We start from the raw sequence: 19,400 nt of genomic DNA, 5'->3' as shown, positions 1-19,400 counted from the left end.
AATCCAGGGTTTCTCCACCGCACCGCACTGAATTTACCCGTAGTTTAGCTCCTTATTGCTTTTTGTCTTTTGGCTAATACCAAATAGAGTTTTGTTTATCCCCTCATCAACATTAACATGGCCTTAGATTGTAATGTCTTTTCTCTTTTCTTTTGTTTCTTTTCTTTTCTTTTCTTTTTTTTTTTTTTTTAAAGAATAAAACGGTAGCCACACCCAACCAGGGTGTCTGGGACATGCGAGGAAAGCAGTTTTATGCTGGCATTGAAATTAAAGTTTGGGCAGTTGCTTGTTTTGCGCCTCAGAAACAATGTAGGGAAGATTTACTAAAGTGAGTATCTTCATATTTTCAGCTTAGTAATATCCCTTCCAGATATGAAAATACCATCATGACGTGAATGTGCTGTGCACACTGGCACTAAATCCCTGACTCTTAGAGTGACGCCATCTGGCTGTAGGAAAAAGACCTTGTATTATAGTAAATTGCAAACTTGGGAATGACATTAAGAATCTGACTCAGCTTCCTTGCATTTAGAGCAGAAATCTGTGACTAACTAAAGGCCGAAGCAGAGACAGTTGGCAGACTCTTGAGTTCTTAGTGAAGCTTCCTTTGGTATTAATTGTATCTTTTCAGCTGAGATAAAAAAAAAAACCTCCTCTGTTTTTAATCATTGTAATTTACTAGCGAGCTTGTTTTCCTGCAGGGTCACTGACTGAGAGCATTGGTTCATATCTTCCAGATGCAGAGCTCTATCTATAGAAAGGAAGTTAGTGAGAAGGGTAGAAATATCAAGGCAGGAAAAGGGAACTGGATGGAAAAAAGGAATCTTGCAAAATATTTGGCAAATGCACAAAAATTATTCTGAAAGCTTTATACATAAAGTCACTTCTCATATCCAGAATTTAAAACTTCACAATGAATTTTGTTGTTTTTTTTTTCAAAGTGATGGTTTCTTTTGATATTGTTATTGAATCACGTAGGTTACAAGTTTGAACGTAATCCTAAATATGCCAATTTTGTGTTTCCAAGTTCTCAGCTGAACACAAGCTTATCCGACCATTCTTGTGCCAGGCTTACCAACATACACATTCTCTGAAATTTTGACTTTGCTTTTCTTTAGTTCAGAATTACGGACTTGAATGTTTAAAAAAAAAAAAAAAGAAATCTTTGAACAGAAATGCTATTCTGGTTCCTGGGGCCCAGTTGAGGCATAATTCTTTAAAAATTCAAAATGTTGATCTGAGAGCTTAATAATACAGATTCTTGTGCATTATAATCGCAGTGATACAATTGCCAGCCCATCTTTGGCAACCAGTTAAAGATTTTTTTCTTTGTTTAGTTGTTTATTTTTAATTTTGGCTAAGAATGTGCAGAACTAAAAGAAGTATCTTAGTGGAAAATAAATGCTAGGAACATACTCTGAAATGAAAGCATTGTGCCACTTGGTTCTATTTTAACAGGAGTTTCACTGATCAGCTCCGTAAAATCTCTAAGGATGCAGGAATGCCTATCCAGGGTCAGCCCTGTTTCTGCAAGTATGCACAAGGTGCAGACAGCGTGGAGCCCATGTTCAAACACCTGAAAATGACCTACGTGGGCCTACAGCTAATTGTGGTTATCTTGCCTGGGAAGACACCAGTGTATGGTATGGACCCCTTTAATATTGAACGAGGGATGATTTCAAGGAGTAGGTCAGGATAAGCTAGGTTATGCTGTAGTCACAAACAACCCCAGACTCCCGGTGGCTCAAAGCATCAAAGGTTGATTTTTTGCTTCTGCCGTGTGTGCATTGAGGTAGACTGTGGCCCCTGTTCCATGCCATCGTGTCATTTTCCCTCTGGGACCCAGAGGGAACAGGCAGTTGCTATTGGGAAAGTTGCTGGCCCCATGGCAGAGAGAAAAGAGAGCTCTGGAAGGCTCTTAACATTTGCAGCTTCTTGACCACAACCAGCCACATGGCTCTTCCCAACCTTTGTGTGGGGATCGAGAATGGGGGGGCCGGGAAATGCAGCGGGAACGAGTGTGCGGCATACAGTGGAATTCTACCATAGTCCTCAAAGCAGGAAGAACTGGAATGTTTGGTGAAAAGCACTTAGGAATATCAGAGTGGGGAAGAGTGGGGGAGCCTACCACTTCCAGAAAAGAAGCTGTTCAGTTTGTGTCTATTGTAACAAGAGTGATACAAAGTTCTTTTGGCTATCATCTAAATAAAGGATTTGGGAACTACAGACCAGCTGTTTGAACTTTATAAAACGTCTTCAACGCCTTCTGTAGTTGTTTCTTTTGTTACTGTCTGTTTATCTCTCCTGTTTAGAGGAAAAAGAGGGGGAGGGTGGGAGAAAAATACTTAAAAGTCAAAGAGCTGGCATGTATACTGAGAGGGAGGAGCTGAGAGATGGATTCCTTTGCCAGACCAGTCCTGTGGAAAAAGTAACCTCAGGGGACTGAGTTAGTGGCAGCAGGCAGCATCCAGGAGTAAAGGAAGTGGGCTACCTTCAATGCTTGCAGGAGGGAAGAAAAGGAAAAATTGCCCTGGGGGGTTAGCAGATAAAACCACCACTGTGTAAATGTTTATGTGTGGATTTTGGCCTCTACTCTTAGTAATTAGGAGAATATTTAACCATTTTTAAATTAATTAATGAATTTATCCTTGTAGCGGAGGTGAAACGTGTTGGAGATACCCTCCTGGGTATGGCCACACAGTGTGTCCAGGTAAAAAATGTGGTGAAGACCTCACCCCAAACCCTTTCCAACCTTTGCCTGAAGATAAATGCAAAGCTCGGAGGAATTAACAACGTGCTTGTACCTCATCAAAGGTAAGATTTTGAACTCTGTTTTTTCTACTTTTTTTCTCTACATTTTTATTAAGATCAAATGTAACGTTATTTACAGTAAAGCACACAAATCTTAAACATGCATCTCAATTACTTTTTCTTATATATGTATACACTCATGTAACCACACTCAGGTGAAGATCTAGAACATTTCCAGCACCCTGTCAGGCTTCCTTGTGGCCCCTCCCAATAGATAACCCCCAAAGGTAACCACTGTCACCATAGATTAGTTTTGCCTCTTTTTGAACTTCATATAAACGGAACCATACAATATGTAATATTTTGTGTCTGTTTTCTTTTGTTCATCCTTATGTGTCTAGAATTCATTCATGTTACTGTATTAAGTAGTAGTTTATTCATTTTCATTGTATATTATTTCATTATATGAATATACTCACAGAATTTTAATCTATTCTACCATTGATGGATATTTTTGTACATTCATTATACAATTTTTCTACATTTTTGGTGGATGTAAGTACTCTTTCTCCCGAGTATATATCCAAGAGTAGAATTGCTAAGTTACAGAGAGTATGTGTATTTAGCATTGAGAGATACTGTCAAATAGTTTTGCCGGGTGGTTGTACCAGTTTACATTTCCATGGAGGTTTCTGGTTGCTCCATATTCTCACCAACACTTGGTAGTATCAGTCCTTTTAACTTTAGCCATTTTATTTGGGATAATAGTATCTCATTGTGGTTTTAATTTGCATTCCCCTGATGATTAATCATGTTGAACACAAATTTCATATGTTTATTGGCTATTTGGATATCCTCTTTTGTGATGGGTTTTTCAGTTCTTTGCCCATTTCTTAGATTGGGTTGTCCATCTTTTCATTAATTTGTATTTTCCCTATCTATTGAGATAATATCTGACTTGCTAACTCTAAAATGCTTTCATGTGAAATTCTACATGTGAAAGTGATTTGAAAAGTTCAATTTAGGGCTGTGGTATTAGTGATTTCTATACGTGACAAGAATATGAAATTGAGTGCCTTGCTCTTATACAATCATATTCCAATCTTAATTTGCCCTTGAATAACATTTATAGGTAACAAAATCCTTCCTACACCATTGATGAATGAGGTATACAGGCCATATGGGAAGTTAACCTAAAATCTGAAATCATTTAATTTTACCCCAAATGTTTGAGACAATATAGCATAGTAGTTTAGGATGCATACCTCAGTGTCTGACACCCTAGGTTTGGATTCCAGCTTTCCTGCTTCCTAGTTATGTAAGCTTGGGCAAGCTCCTTAACCTCTTCTGTCTCATTTTTTAAATCTGAAAAATTGAGATAGTAATTGTACCACGCTCATGGGATTATTGTGAGGACTAAATGAGTTAATACAGGTAAAGTGTTTAGCACAGTGGCTGGTACATAGTATATGTAAGGTGTTATTATGTTATGCATATGTATGTTACAGATGTATGTTTGCTGTTGTATGATGATACATACAGAGAAATATAACACAGCCTCTGCCCTCATGGAGATATCTATTCTATTATAGAGATTTTCAGATTTGGAATGTCTCCTATATTATACTCTAAGAATCAGTACTCAGTTCCAAATCCTACTTTTAAGAATTTGCCAGAGAAGCATGCATGATTTTACCCCCCTTGATTCCTTAGAAAAATCAGTGCCAAATAAATGAGTTCATTCTTTCAACAAATATTTATTGAGTGCCGGCTGTGAGCTAGGCAATGTTCCAGGCACTAGGAATACTGCAGTGAATAAGACAAAACAAAACAAAATTCCTGCCCTTGTGGAGCTTACACTCGTGTGTGTGTGTGTGTGTGTGTGCGTGTGGAAAATAAATACAATTTAAGTTAAGTGGGGTGCCTGGCTGGCTCAGTCAGTAGAGTGTGTGACTCTTGATCTTGGGGTTGTGAGTTTGAGCCCCACAATGGGGGTAGAGGTTACTTAAAAATAGAATCTTTAAAAAAATAATTAAGTAAAATATGTGGTATAAGTGATGAATACTATAGATAAAAATAAAATAGGGAAGTAGGTAGACTCAATTCTCTTCTCTAAGCCTCACATCTTAAAGAGCATTGGGGGTTTTGTCCCCATTCCATGTAAATTCTGCAATTCTATATCTGTTGTAAGAATCCTAGGATCCCAAGAGAGTTCATTCTGGGAAAGTCTTCCATTCACACATAGAGATTTTATTAAATTTGGCTCAGGTCCTCTTTTTAAAGTCTTCCCTTCCTGCTATTATAGAAGAACCATGTTGATTTCTTTTTTAATATTTTATTTATTTCTTTTAGAGAGAGAGAAAGACAGCAGGGGGAGGAGCAGAGGGAGAGGGAGAGAGAGAGAATCTCCAGCGGACTCCTCACTGAGCGCAGAGCCCAACACGGGGCTCGATCCCAGGACCCTGAGCCAAAACCAAGAGTCAGACGCTTAACCGACTGAGCCACCCAGGTGCCCCAACCATGTTGACTTCCTAAGTCAATTCAGATTCATTGCAAAAGAGGCACAGACACTCAGTGGGCCTTAGAGTTCTCACCCAATGTGTCTAAGTCTTTATTCTGTCTTGTAAAACTATATCTGTGATTATATCTGGTGAGCTTGAAAGTACAGATTTTCATCCGTATGTCTGAGTGTCAGTGTCTCCTTCCATCTGAGCAGGCCCTCGGTGTTCCAGCAGCCTGTCATCTTCCTGGGAGCGGATGTCACGCACCCCCCAGCAGGGGACGGGAAGAAGCCTTCCATTGCTGCTGTCGTTGGCAGTATGGATGGCCACCCCAGCCGGTACTGTGCCACTGTTCGGGTGCAGACCTCCCGCCAGGAGATCTCCCAGGAGCTCCTGTACAGCCAGGAGGTGATTCAGGACCTCACTAACATGGTGCGAGAGCTGCTCATCCAGTTCTACAAATCTACACGCTTCAAACCCACTCGGATCATCTACTACCGTGGAGGGGTGTCGGAGGGACAAATGAAACAGGTACTCTGATGACCCGTGGTTGCCTTTGGGGTTCTAGGTGTCCGATGGAGCTTCCTCCCATCTGCCACTCCAGGTAAACCAGATCTGAGAGCTGCAAAGTGAGTTCTCAATCAAACGTCATTCTGTTTCTAACTCCTAGGTCGCCTGGCCAGAGCTAATAGCAATTCGAAAGGCATGTATTAGCTTGGAAGAAGATTACCGGCCAGGAATAACCTACATTGTGGTGCAGAAGAGACACCACACACGACTTTTCTGTGCAGATAAAACAGAAAGGGTAAGAAACTATGGCAGAAGCCTCATTAGCTGATGCAAGTGAATATGATTTCAAATGGGCATACATACAATTTTTTTTTCCTAAAAACAGGAGTGTAATAATAATTTAATAAATATACTAACTCCAGTTGAACATAGATGATCACTTCTGAATGATACAGGTTTCAAGACTGAATATTTCTCTTGTGTGACAGGAGTGCTGGCTTCTGGAGTTTTTAAGGGCCTCAAAAACATGCCAAAATACACGATGGTGATACAGGCAAATGCCAAAGGGATGGTTTATCTGTTTGGACTTTATTATCATTTGCTACTTTTGCTACCAGTTCCTAAGGCGTGGCTCTGGGAAGAATTTCTCTTTCAAATGATTTTGTATCAGTGCATATATCAGCGCAGGGGATTCTTGGGGTACACACTTTGACCACTTATAATGTCACACTTACTAACCATGAGCAAGTTAGCTTCTCTAAGCCATAATGTTCTCATCTGTAAAATGTAGTAAGAACAATACCTATCTCACAGGGGTGTTGTAAGGATTAAATTAGTAAATGAATATTAATTTGGGGTATAATTCCCAGCTTTTGATAAGAGGCATTTTGTATAATTGATTTATAATCTGTTATTTATGTATAAACTAGCTAAATTATAGGTACATAATATTGACTGACTTTGCTTCTATAATATTTTCTATGATGTTATTTCATCTTTTGCAGGCCCTCCCTGATCCACCCCCAGAGAGACCAGTTCTTTCTGTTGCTTAATCTTGTAATTTTGTGTGTCACTCCCATTATTTTCTAGTACACCTTTAGTTTTTGTCTCTAATCCAAGGCTGAGCTATTTTTTGTTTTGTTTTGTTTTCAGAATCATTGGAAAACTAAGGTTTTCCTTGGGCTCCGGTTCCACCAGTCAACTCAGATTCCAAGTGTTGTCTTCTGAATTGCCCAAACCCTGACTCAGTAGTACTTCTTAGACCTCCACTGATACAAATTCTCCAAACTCTTGCCCTCGCTCTGGTCACAGAACACCCTGCCACCCCCTCCTTAACTGCATTGTCACCTCTCCATCCCTCCATCAAATTGCTGTCCATGTAGCTCTAGGAGCTGGATTATCTTCCTAAAACCAGGCTATCTCATCATTTTGTTCTTTACCATCCCATGTCACTCCTGACCTTCCAGAGATTGATAATCCCGGTCCTTGGTCTGCCCTGCTCCCTTGACACTTACCAGCATCTCCAGTTCTCTAATCATGCCTCTTGCCAATGTCCAACTCTGGATTGGTCCACTTACCCATTTCCTTTGCTTCGACCCTTAGGCCAGTGGAGATTGCTGAGGAAGAAAGTCATTTGTTTAATGATGAATGATATTGCAGATTCATGATAGCAAATCTCAGCCAGCCTTTGACGCCGCAGTTTCTCCATTTATCCAGGTCCCCGTAGCATGTGTTCCAAACCTTCACTCCTCAACTCCCAGCCCACTCTGTGATGCCCTCTATTTCCCCAGAAAACAACATCGAGAAGGCATGAGTTTTCTCAGCTTCCTCTCCTCTTTTTTTTTTTTTTTAAGATTTATTCATTTTAGTGTGAGAGAGAGTGCAAGCTGGGGGGAGGGGCAGAGGGAGAGAGAGAAGCAGACTCCCCACTGAGCGTGGGGCTTGACACACGGGGGCTTGATCTCATGACCCTGAGCCGAAATCAAGAGTTGGACGCTTAACCAACTGAGCCATCCAGGCACCCCTCTCTCCTCTACTTTCAAATGTACTGAAATGTGTTTTCTCCTCTCCTTCCTCGCACATCTCAGAGGCTAATCTCTCCACCTATGCTTTTGTTCCTAAAGGTACGCTTCATTAATTACCCTTGGTTTTCAAAACTCCAGTTCCTTCTCCTCACCCTCTAAAGTTCCTCAACTCTTCCTAGATCACCCTAGTAAGCTTCCTTTTACTCTGTTTCTTCCTCAGTCTACCTGCCACCTTATCTTTGTTTTCTTTCATAACCAAACTTTTAGAAGAAAAATGACTTGACTTTCCATCTGTACCTTCTCACATCAGATATCCATTCTCTGGAGCCTGACTTCAGTTTCAATGATTCTACTGAAGTTGTTCGCTCAGTGACTTGCTCATTTCCAATCTAGTGCTATCTTGTCAGGTTCTTACACTGACCTCTTGGCCTGAACAATAATATGACTTTCCAGATTCACTACCCTCCTCTATAATCAGACTTTCTTTGACTTCTCTTCCTCCTCTGGCCATTAAATACTGATGTTTCCAGGCATTCCATACTTTTCTCTCCCTCTTCTCTTCTGAATTTCAACTCTCTTTAGTCTCACCCACTTTTCTGCGTTCACTGATCTGTTTATAGATTCCTAAATGTGTATTCCCAGCTGCAAACATTGCTGTGCAGTTCCTGATCTGCACCTCCAGTTGTCTACCAGACGTATTTACTCAGATGCTCTTTAGACATTGTATCAGTAAGATAGGTTAGGCCATGCTGTGGTAACAAAAAACCCTCCAAAGTCTTAGGGGCTTATAAAGATGCATTTCTTGCTCGTATTACACATTCACTCCACAGTGCTCCACTCTGCTGCAGCTGTGACCCTGATGTCCTCCTTTTGGAACCTAGGCTGACAGAGAACAATCTATCTGGAACATCACCAGTCGTTACAGCAGAGGGAAAGAAAGATCCGCACAATCCATATGTTGGCTCTTAAAGCTTCTGCCCAGAAGTTACACATTTCAGGCCACGCTCTATCACCCGAAGCACGTTACATGGCCACTCCTGAGTTAATTGGGTGGGGATATATAACCCTCCCACAGGGAGGGGCACGGGAATATTTGGCCCTAGTGATACAATCTACCACAGGCATTTCAAGCGAAACACGTCTAAACCTTCTACTTACTGTTCTATCCCCATCCAAAGCCTATTCCTCCCCCAATTTTCCTTTTCTTCTGTGACTTGGCATCATTGTATATTAAGTCAGCCAAGCTAGAAACTTCAGAGCTGTCTTTAAATTCTTCCCCCTTCTTGTCCCCCCATATCCAGTTCAAATAGTCTTCTGTGTTCTGCCCTGAACTCTCTTGTCTCAGTTCTTCCTCTTGTGTGTTACCTCTGTCCTCGGCAAAACCTCCTATATCGCATGTGACTCTTGATCTTGGGGTTGTGAGTTCAAGCCCCACATTGGGCTTAGAGCTTACTTAAAAAAAAAAAAAAAAAAATGCATATCTTACCTTGCCACTCCTTTATTCAGAAACCTTCACATATCCCCCATTGTCTACCAGATACTTCCCTTTGGTGGTCAGTGTTTTCCTAAGGTAGCCAAAACATTTTAGTTTCATCCTTCTACCATGCCCTCATACACTTTCCATTTCCCATATATATTATGGATTTGAATTCCCGAGATGACCACATCTGTCCCCCTCTTTTTCCCCCCACTATTCTTATTAAGGTATTATATAGATAACAGTAAAATCCACCCTTTTTAATGTACTGTTTTGCACGTTGTGACAAATGCATATAGTTGTGTAACCACCATGTCTATGAAGACATGAACAATCCATCATGCACACACATTCTTCCAAGCCCTCTGCAGTCAACCTTTTCTCCCTCACCTACAGCCCCTAGCAACCACTGACAGGCATTCTGTCCTTACAGTTTTGTTTTTTTCCAGAATGACATATAAGTGGGATACCATAGCCTTTGGTCTGGCTTCTTTTACTTAGCATAATGCATTTGAGGTTCATCCAAGTTTATTGTGTATATCACCAGTTTATTCCTTTTTATTGCTTAGTATTTCATCATATGGCTGAACCACAATTAGTTCATCTATTCCTGACTTTAGGGGATATTTGGAGTGTTTCCGGTTTTCATCCCATCCCCCCTTTCAACTCCTGCTTATCCTGCAAAGGATGGCTCAACTATTTCCTCCTACCAGCTTTTTCCAGTGCCTTCCATAATGCTCTTATCACACTACATTGCAGTTCATTGTAGATGGTGTTCATGAAGGGCAGGAGTGCAGGTTCATTAGTTCTCTCTGTGCCTCTATCTCTCATCAACATCTGCTGCAGAGCCTTCCTCACGGGTGCTCAAGTGGTAATTGTTGAAATGAACATGCCTGGATCTCTTTTTCCCCAGGGCATCATCTCCTTCCGTTCTCATCTGTAGATTCTAAGAGATTTGCTTTAAAAAAGATTCCATGCTGGGGCAACTGGCTGGCTCAGCCTGTGGAGCATGTGACTGTTGATTCTCTGGGTTGTGAGTTCGAGCCCCACACTGGGTATAGAGATTACCTAAACATAAAATCGGGGCACCTGGAGGGCTCGGTTGGTTAAGCGTCCATATCTTGATCTCAGCTCAGGTTTTTATCTCGGGGTTGTGAGTTCAAGCCCACATTGGGCTCCACACTGGGCATGGAGCCTACTTTAATTAATTAACTAATTAATTAAAATCTTTTTAAAAAAGGATTCTATGGTCAAATAAGTTTGGGAAATACTATTTACTCTATTTACTCCATCTCGCTCTTAAAGATTATACATCACTGAATAAAGGTTCTGAGAAGTCATACAATAGAAAAACTTTTTTTTTTTTTAAGGATTTTGTTTATTCATTTGACAGAGAGAGACACAGCGAAAGAGGGAACACAAGCAGGGGGATTGGGAGAAGGAGGAGCAGGCCTCCCACGGAGCAGGGAGCCCAATGTAGGGCTCGATCCCAGGACTCCAGGATCACAACCCGAGCCAAAGGCAGATGCCTAACGACTGAGCCACCCAGGCACCCCTAGAAAAACCTTTTTAACTTGAGTTCAACCCAGTGTTTCTCAAATGTGTTTGACCATAAAATACCTAAACACATCCTGCGGAACTAATATTCCTGAAGAACACACTTTGGGAAACGATGCCAGAACTATTATAACTCAGTTACATTTCCTCTTGTCCAGGTAGGTCCCCAAGTTCACATTTGAATTTGATGGAATGAGACTTTTCTGTACTCATAGATGTTCCTGTACGCATTGGTGCACAATTCAGCTGAAGGTAATAGTAGTTAGAAGGGAGCCAAATAAGCTCCTACCAAATTCATTGCCTCTATACGAAATAAAATTCCTCATCTGGAACCCTGCTGTACGGCACAAGAGGATGAAAACTGACCAAATAGCAAGGTTTAATTCCTTTCCTTGTAAATGCATTTCTGAAGTTCCCTTCTCTGCTTTCCTAGAAGGTTGATTTTAGAATTTTGACTGCAAGTGAGCCTTACAATTTCTGATTTTTTTTTTAAAGATTTTATTTATTTGTCAGAGAGAGAGAGAGAGAATGAGCAGGGGGAGCAGCAGGCAGAGGGAGAAGCAGGCTCCCCGCTGAGCAGGGAACTGGATGCGGGACTCTATCCCAGGACCCTGAGATCATGACCTGAGCCAAAGGCAGACACTTAACGGACTGAGCCACCCAGGCATCCCACAATTTTGGATTTTAAAAGTGTAAATGAACGTCACCTAGTTTTATAGCTGATCAGATTAAGACCCAAAGATATTAAGCTTTGTTAAGGTATGTAGTTGCAAGACTAGGCTTAGAACTGAAACCCCGGGTTTCCTAATTCCCATTTCAGTGCACTCTTCCTGATAATGCATGTGCTGGTGACTTCTTTTATTGATTCTATAAAAGCATTAATTTTGTTGAGCCTCGTGTACCAGTTCAAAGATTTATTCATCTTAACTTTTACTGAAAGTTGTGTGTATCTTTTTACTCCAAGTAAGGAATAAAGTTGAATTTTTTTCTCGGGAAGCTTATCCATTGTAAATGCCTTTTTTTCCCCCTCTGTGAACAATGCCGATATATCGTCTATAAATAGATGACAGTAATGCAACCCAGGTAAAATAATTATTTGTCTGGATTCCCCTAGAGAAACCACGGAGTATATTTGTTCGAGAAAATACTTAAGGACAAAGTGGTTGGGCTAAGAAACGTTACAGAAAATTCAACATGTTGAATTAAACTGATTTTCAAAACTTCACTTAAGAACAGTTTGCTAACTTGTTACCAATTAACACATAAGAGGAAAATACGGCCTGAGCTCAGTCTGGCATTTTGATGACTAATTATAACTACCCCTGCACCCTTTTTTTTGGTAGGTGGGGAAAAGTGGCAATGTCCCAGCGGGCACTACAGTGGATAGCACCATCACACATCCATCCGAGTTTGACTTTTACCTCTGTAGTCATGCAGGAATTCAGGTAATTTGGAAACTGGTTCAGATCTTCGACTCGATAGGGAGATGTTTGCAAATTCAGCAACTGGCTTGACTAGACTTGTTATTCAACACTGTACATTACTTTGTTAATTTAGTGCTTGTATTCCAGAACTGTTATCTTTTGGTCTGGGTATCTGCTGGTAGGTGGGCCAGGCAGGAATACTTCTGAATTTAAGGAGTGGATTTCAATTCTCTGCTCTCACATAGTCAACCCATGTCAGAAACATCCTAATCATAAAAGTCTCTCTGCAGGGAACCAGCCGTCCTTCACATTACCAGGTCTTGTGGGATGACAACTGCTTCACCGCAGATGAGCTCCAGCTCCTAACTTACCAGCTGTGTCACACGTATGTGCGCTGCACGCGCTCAGTCTCCATTCCAGCCCCTGCGTATTATGCCCGGCTTGTAGCTTTCAGGGCAAGGTATCATCTGGTGGATAAAGATCATGACAGGCAAGTTTCTCAGGCACAGTGAAATCTCTTTTTGTCTGAATTAGCAACATGTTAAAAAAAAAAAATGAGCGACTACAGAAAACTTTTTAGAAGAGGTAAACTTCCTTTTAGGGTTTAAATTTCAAGAAGCGAATAAAATTGAATGTGCCTTTGAGAGCTTATAATTTGACTTTGGGTCCAAGAAGTGCTCAGGCTTGCTCATACTTGCATGGTGTGTCTATAGTCTGCCCAAGGAAAAAAGTCTAATTTGGAGCTGCCTGTGGTTTTCCCATAGAGCCAAATGCATTCAGTTCTGCTCAGGAGTCCTGAGCATCCTCAAAGGTGGCCCACACAGTGCCCTGGCTCCAGTCCGAGCAGTCACGGGCCTGTGGATTCCACTTCATGCGAGGGGAAGTCCTGCACAGCTCACTTTGTTTTCAGTACAATTTGGAAGAATGCATCAGAGTGAATCTGGGGCATGTGTGTGGGAGAGGAGAGGTGCCAGACCATTTTCACCCCCAAATAGGGATCTCAGAAGCATCAGACATTTTGACCTGTTACTGAGCATGATTAAATAGCCGAACAAGCTCTCTGCATTAATTTTCTTTTCCAAATGACCATCTGTGAAGTGTAGCAGTTTCTGGGCTCTTCCCCAAGTCTGAATTCAGCTGCTAAATAGTAGACATTCCATTGCAAGTCTATTTCTGTAAGGGTTGAAAATACGCTATTATGGAAAATGCCCAGCTGTGGCTTTATACCTTCCATTCTGTAATATACGTTCATTCATTCGACACATTTATTAGGTATTGACTGTGTGCCCAGCACTGTGCTAGGTACTAAAAGTCCTAAGATGAGGAAGACCTGTTTCCTGGGATTTTCTGTTTCCGCATAGCAGACAATAGAGGCAAACTGAGCACTGACAATTAGCCCAAGGGAGTACAGGCGGAGGTGTGGTGGGACTTCAGAAGAAAGGTTGTTAGAGACGTTTGCATTGCTGGATGGGTGGGATTTGGCTCTAGAAAGAAGAAAAAAGGATTTTCCAGGCAGAGGGGAACAATGGACATAAAGAGAAAGCAAGTGACATGTTGAGACAATACCCAGTTTTCTTTGGCTGGAGTGTATGAAAGGGGAAAGCAGGCACGAAGCTGGCAAAGTATGTTAGAGCAGGTTTTCTTTGTTAAATGTAAAAGGCTACTTGGGGGATGAAATAGACAGCCCTTCACCGTTAGTTGGGTGTGAGTGGGAGAGAAGAGGATGAAGTGAAAGATGACTCAGATTGTGAACTTAGATGGTAAGGACAATAATAATTTAAGTAATAAAATAATTAAGTAGCAAAAGTAATAATTTAAGTCAGAAGAGGGATGGTGATTTACAGTTTACCAAGCCCTTTATATCCTATGGTACCCTTAAGAGGTATGTTCAGAAGTTGTTACTGTTAACCGTAAAAGACCGAAGTTTGAAGGAATTGTTACAACTTCAGGGTTATGTAGCCAGTGAGGAGAAGATGAGAAGAGACTCCTGGCACAGTAACATTTGCACAGCAACATAGTACGCTCAGCATTAGATGAGGTACAGGAATTCATTCAACAAATGGTTATTGAGACTGTACTATGTGCTGGGCACCAGGGGTTCAGTGGTGAGTAAGATAGACAAAGTCACTGCTTTCTTGGAGTTTACATTTCCTGGGGGGAAGGTATAACTATCCAATTAATAATTTACTTTCAGTCGTGTTTAGTACCATGAAAGAAAAGTAGAGGATTCTGTGAAAGTATGTTTCAGGTGGCTCTGACCTGAACTTCGGAAGCGGAAGATTTCTTTGGGGGAAATGACATTTGACTGAAGCCTAAAGGCCAAATAAGCAGTAACCAGACATAGCAGGCAGTGGAAATCCTAATGTAAGCACTGTTAAGGATTTGGGTCTTTGGAGACATTATTCTATTTAATTATTGCAACAGCCCATTCAATAAACTGTATGCATTTTTCAGTTGAGTGAGCTTATGTTTAGAGAGACACAACAAATTATTTAAGGAACCACAGCTTGAGCCTAAGATCTTCAATCCAGTAGTCTTTGTGCTATTTGAAACATGTGAAGTTTGAAGTGGTGTTTGTTACACCTGGTTTTTTGCATTGTCTTTACAGCGCGGAAGGCAGTCATGTGTCAGGACAGAGCAACGGCCGGGATCCTCAGGCCTTGGCCAAGGCTGTGCAGATCCACCATGATACCCAGCACACGATGTATTTTGCCTGAGAGTCTCAGAAAAAGAACTCAACCAATCTGGCACCCCCATGCAGCCTCAAAATGTTTCAAATGCCTACCGCCTCTGGAGAGAGCCAAGGTGACTTCAGGTGGTCTTCTACCAGCAGCTCGGAATAGTTGCACTGAATCTATACTTTGCAGCACTGTCTGATGCATCAACAAAATTGAGCCATTTTTTAAAAGTAATAGATACTCATAGATTGTCTTTTCTGATGCACTGGACTGAATTTTTACCTCATCATGCAAAGGCTGATCAGCCTGAACTTCCTTAAGGACTTTACAAGAAAGGTTTCTATGGAATATTTTGCTAGCTGTGGTGTTCACCGCATCCCTCTAGTCTTATAAGAGAAGATTATTCCTTGTTTTCTGTACTCATTGAGTGGGGTGTATGCATAAGTGGGAGAGAAAAACCAAACAATCTACTTCAGTTCAGCGTAACTTTTTAATTGTGTGGGTCCATAGACTTTTTAATGGAGATTTCTGACTTCACCACTGTAAATGCCTTTAACGAGCATTCATTTTTGAAAGTTTTACAGAGTTTTATTAGTTTTCCTACTTTATCTTCTTGATCTCTACAGACCTGAGCTGGTGCAAGTACAGGCTGCCAGGCAATTGCACTGTATTTGGTTGCAGATTCAGACCGGCAGTTCTCTTATTTGGTCGACTTTCATGAATGTGTAGCACAAACAGATATAATGCATGTCACGGTGACAGATAACACTGCCATGGTAAAAGTACTCATGTTTCCCCCTCTTTGAAAAAAAAATTAGCTTTTAGTATTTTTCAAAGTTTTCAAAAGTGCCCATTTTATGCTGCTCTGTGGTTTGTTAGATCTAAATGATTTTTAAACTCTTCTCATAGAAAATTAACTTTGGCAATAAGCATTTTTTTAAGGTCCCCTCTTTTCCTCCCCCAACAATGTAGTTTTCTAGATGAGATTTCAGTATGATTTTATCAGCTATTTCTTATAGATCATAATCTGGCAATTTCTGAAACTGGTCAGAAAAGACATATATTTCCATGACTTTAAAGAATTATTTTTATCTGTTTTGTAGTCACAGTTGGTGTCCTGTCACTATGTTTTAAAATAAGCTAGGACCATGATGCTTCCTTATCGGATGGGCTTTGCCAATCCTTAAGGTACATTGAGCGATGCTGCGACCTGCACAAATGTACCAGCATTTAAAACTTTTTTTCCCGGGAATCAAGGTCACTCACACAGTCATGTGCAGTGCAAATTTTTTTGCTTCTCTTTCAACCTGAAATGTACTTGGTGGGGTTTCCTTCCTTTCACTAAACTAAAACTGCATAGAAAAGGTTAATCTTTCTTAATAGATTCTAGATCCCACTCACAAGGAGACGGGTTCCTTTCTTGTCCAAACAAAAGGAGCTGATCTAAAGCAAGCATCAGTGAAAATGTAGGGGAAAAATGTATTTTGTATTTAGTGTAGATAACACTTTGTGAATGGACAACAGTTACATAGAGTCTTGGTAGTTCCAGCCAGTGTTTCCCAGCCCAGATTTTACTGACTTGTGATTCTCTATCCTGGAACCTCAGAAGTGAGAGCTGGAGAAGGAGATAAAAGCCCCAGAGCCACAGTCCATATGGCTGAGGAAAGTGCTGGTGGAAGAGACAGACACAATGTGGGAAAACGATTTTGCCCCTTCTGTCTGGAAACTGCTGGTGGGGAAACACTGGATCTGATGGTGAAGGGTGTTTGCTTGAACTCATTAGCCGGTCCAAATCTCTTAAACTAGCCTTCTCAAAATCCCAGCAATACAAAGCACTGTTTTTCTTCAGTCTTTCAAAGAAGCTTGTAAATACATTGAAGTTTACATTTCCATGTGCTGTTGATCAGCGGCGCCACCCGTGTTTGCTGAGACTGGTCTCTGAGAGTTCTATAATGTATATTGAGTCCTGTAGCTCATTAAGATGACTGCAGACATCCTTATTCTCCGCGTATAGTGGGATGAAAGCAAGCTCTGTAATTGAGGCACAACACAGGCAGGAGTGAAGAGATGGCAGATGTTAATTTCTTACGATTTTCCTTTTCTGCAAATACCTCACTTGGATACTACAAATCAGGACATGTTGGTTAGCCAGAGCTGCTGCTTTTATTCACACTTGTTCAGGGAGAGCTCAGAAAATACCCTTCAGCATGGCCGCCCTGGACCCAAGAGGAGGAAACAACAGAAGCTTCTTTAGGAGAAGGAGGACTGATTGGCGTCCAGGATGTGAAGAACTCTTGGTGGCTGGCTGGCTGGCCAGCGGGCACCACGCCTGCACTTGAGTGCCTGGGGCTTGCTTGTTCACGCACAGAAGTTCACTTCTCATCATCTCCTGGCACGTATGGAGCAGGGAGCAAGGCGGAGTGCCAGGAGGCCCTGATTCGTTTGCCGGCAGTTGGGCTATATGCTTGACCTTGAACTATATAGTTTGTACAACCTCAGTCAGTCCTGTACACTGGGGCAAATCAGCGTGGTGGTGGAGGAAAAGCCGGGAGGCCTATTTTTTATAGGAAACAGTACCTTTAAGGGGGCAAATGCTCTCATTTTGGATGAAAGGAAAGAAATATGGAAGAACTAGGATTATTGGGGGGAAAAAAAAGCCTGCTGAGGGGGTGAATCTTGAAGAGGTAATCACTACAGAATCAGAGTTGCAGCAATACCATTGCAAGCAAGTCTGAATGCATAATTTCAGTTTGGCTTGATGATTTGAATACCATAACCCCTTGGGACTGACTGAATCATTATGCATGTGTCAATCAATGGGAGGTGTGCATTCTCTAGAAGTAGATTTAGGCTGTTTGGTTTTGTTGTTGTTGTTGTTGTTGTTGTTTTTTAATGCAGCCTGTTCAGGCACTGTCATGTGGTGTGAAAGATTGAAGTATAGCAATGCGACAGAATAACAGGGGATGGGAAGCGGGGACATTGGGAGAGTGGTGAAGACCCAAATGTTGAACCAATTATGTTTTCTTACTGTCGTTAGCTGTTGAACCCTGAGTGGTTTCTAAAGTGAACTAGCTGGCCCAGTGCAGCTAGAGTCTGGGCAGGTAGAACATATTCATTCTTACTATAAATTTCATTTGCTGCTTCCAAAGGTAATGATTTACAGGTTCTATATGGTCTGTACTTTAGGATCTGGTGCCCAGCCTACGTCAGAGCTTCCCTACCTGGCTCAGCTATCTATCCTGCCTGTGGGAAAAGGCAACCCGCTGTATAGGAAGGCTCACCCTCTCCGCCCTGCCCTAGCGACCCTTTGTGGATGTGCTGTAAGATTTTCTTGCTCAATAGCGAAGTGGGAGCTCTGCTTTCATTTTAAGAAAGTGGAGGCTGAGGGCATTGTATCAATACTGCTTGAACTCCAGGGATTTTTCCTTGTCGAATTAAAGGGAAGATCTTGTTACTGATTAACCATTTTCTTATCCCGTGCTATTGACATTCATGCTCTTTCTATGTCTAGTGGCTGAAAATGTTTGCATTTGTTCATTTGACTAATGGTGTAATTTTGGTTTCTATATTGTTAGACCTGTAATGTTCTAAAAATGTATTTTATTAACTTTGGACTGGATGTATGTCTCTAGCAATACGAGGTACTTTCTAAACTATTAAAGGAGGGGTGGTATCCCCATGTTGAGATATGATGATGGTTGTTTAAATTTTGCGATTTTTTTTTTTTTTTTGGCCTGCAGGGATATTTTGTGTTCTTGTGTCCAAAAGAGAATAAATTGGCATTCTTGTGCCAAAAGTTGTTTTTCTTGTCAATTGTCTGATACATATGGAGTATACTGTACTTGTAACATGCATGGTTGCTTTTAAAAAAGTTTCCTCTATTTTAAGAAATTTGAGAAAAAACAGAGAGGAAACTTGGTGTTTTTAACTCCTGGGTCTCCTTATCTTTAGAAATTGATATTTGGGAATTTTGGAAGAGCTTCTTAGCAAAATTTCACATATGAAAACTTTTACAAGATTCATCAGGGTTCTGGGTATAGCTCTTAATGGGAAGATCTATTTAAGTGAAGTTTTGAGAAAAATCTGCAGTCTCCAGAGGGCGGTATGGCCCACATACTTTAAGACTGACTTCTCCAGAGGAGGAGCTCCCTAAATTCACCCAACCTGGGGCTATCCAGTCTCAAGTCTTTAAAAAATTCTCACCACATCAGGGTGAGTCACGGCAGAAATAATGCAGAGATTTACACTGTATAGCACTTATCCTCAGGGAATTTATGGTTTACCAGAGAAGCACGTTCTGCATACAACTAACTTTACTACAGGTAGTTCTTTTTTCCATCAGTACAATATCCCCCTCCTGTTTATCCATTGTCAAACATTTATCACAAACCCACTACATGCCAAGCTCTGCCTAGGTGCTGGGAACATAGAAGAGTAAAATTTTTTTTTTTTTTAAGATTTTATTTATTTATTTGACA

The 19,400-nt window shown here is 41.1% G+C and overlaps 1 protein-coding gene across 3 annotated transcripts in view; it reads left to right on the top strand.

Annotated features, from left to right (window-relative positions):
* LOC116621918 (protein argonaute-4) overlaps positions 1 to 18,614 on the top strand; it is a 37,081-nt gene extending 18,467 nt beyond the window's left edge. For all 3 annotated transcript variants that reach the window (XM_032387946.1, XM_032387938.1, XM_032387956.1), the window contains 8 exons: positions 195 to 328; positions 1,459 to 1,643; positions 2,655 to 2,814; positions 5,468 to 5,783; positions 5,923 to 6,057; positions 12,164 to 12,265; positions 12,535 to 12,734; positions 14,853 to 18,614. In XM_032387946.1, coding sequence (XP_032243837.1) covers positions 195 to 328; positions 1,459 to 1,643; positions 2,655 to 2,814; positions 5,468 to 5,783; positions 5,923 to 6,057; positions 12,164 to 12,265; positions 12,535 to 12,734; positions 14,853 to 14,961 — 1,341 coding nt within the window. In that variant the 3' untranslated portion in view covers positions 14,962 to 18,614. The remainder of the gene's footprint in view (positions 1 to 194; positions 329 to 1,458; positions 1,644 to 2,654; positions 2,815 to 5,467; positions 5,784 to 5,922; positions 6,058 to 12,163; positions 12,266 to 12,534; positions 12,735 to 14,852) is intronic.
* Positions 18,615 to 19,400: the final 786 nt, after the last annotated feature.

This window comes from Phoca vitulina, unplaced genomic scaffold (genome assembly GCF_004348235.1).
Source record: "Phoca vitulina isolate PV1807 unplaced genomic scaffold, GSC_HSeal_1.0 scaffold2, whole genome shotgun sequence".
NCBI lineage: Eukaryota > Metazoa > Chordata > Mammalia > Carnivora > Phocidae > Phoca > Phoca vitulina.
The sequence above is the reverse complement of the archived record's forward strand: the minus strand, read 5'-3'. Positions and strand labels throughout refer to the sequence as shown.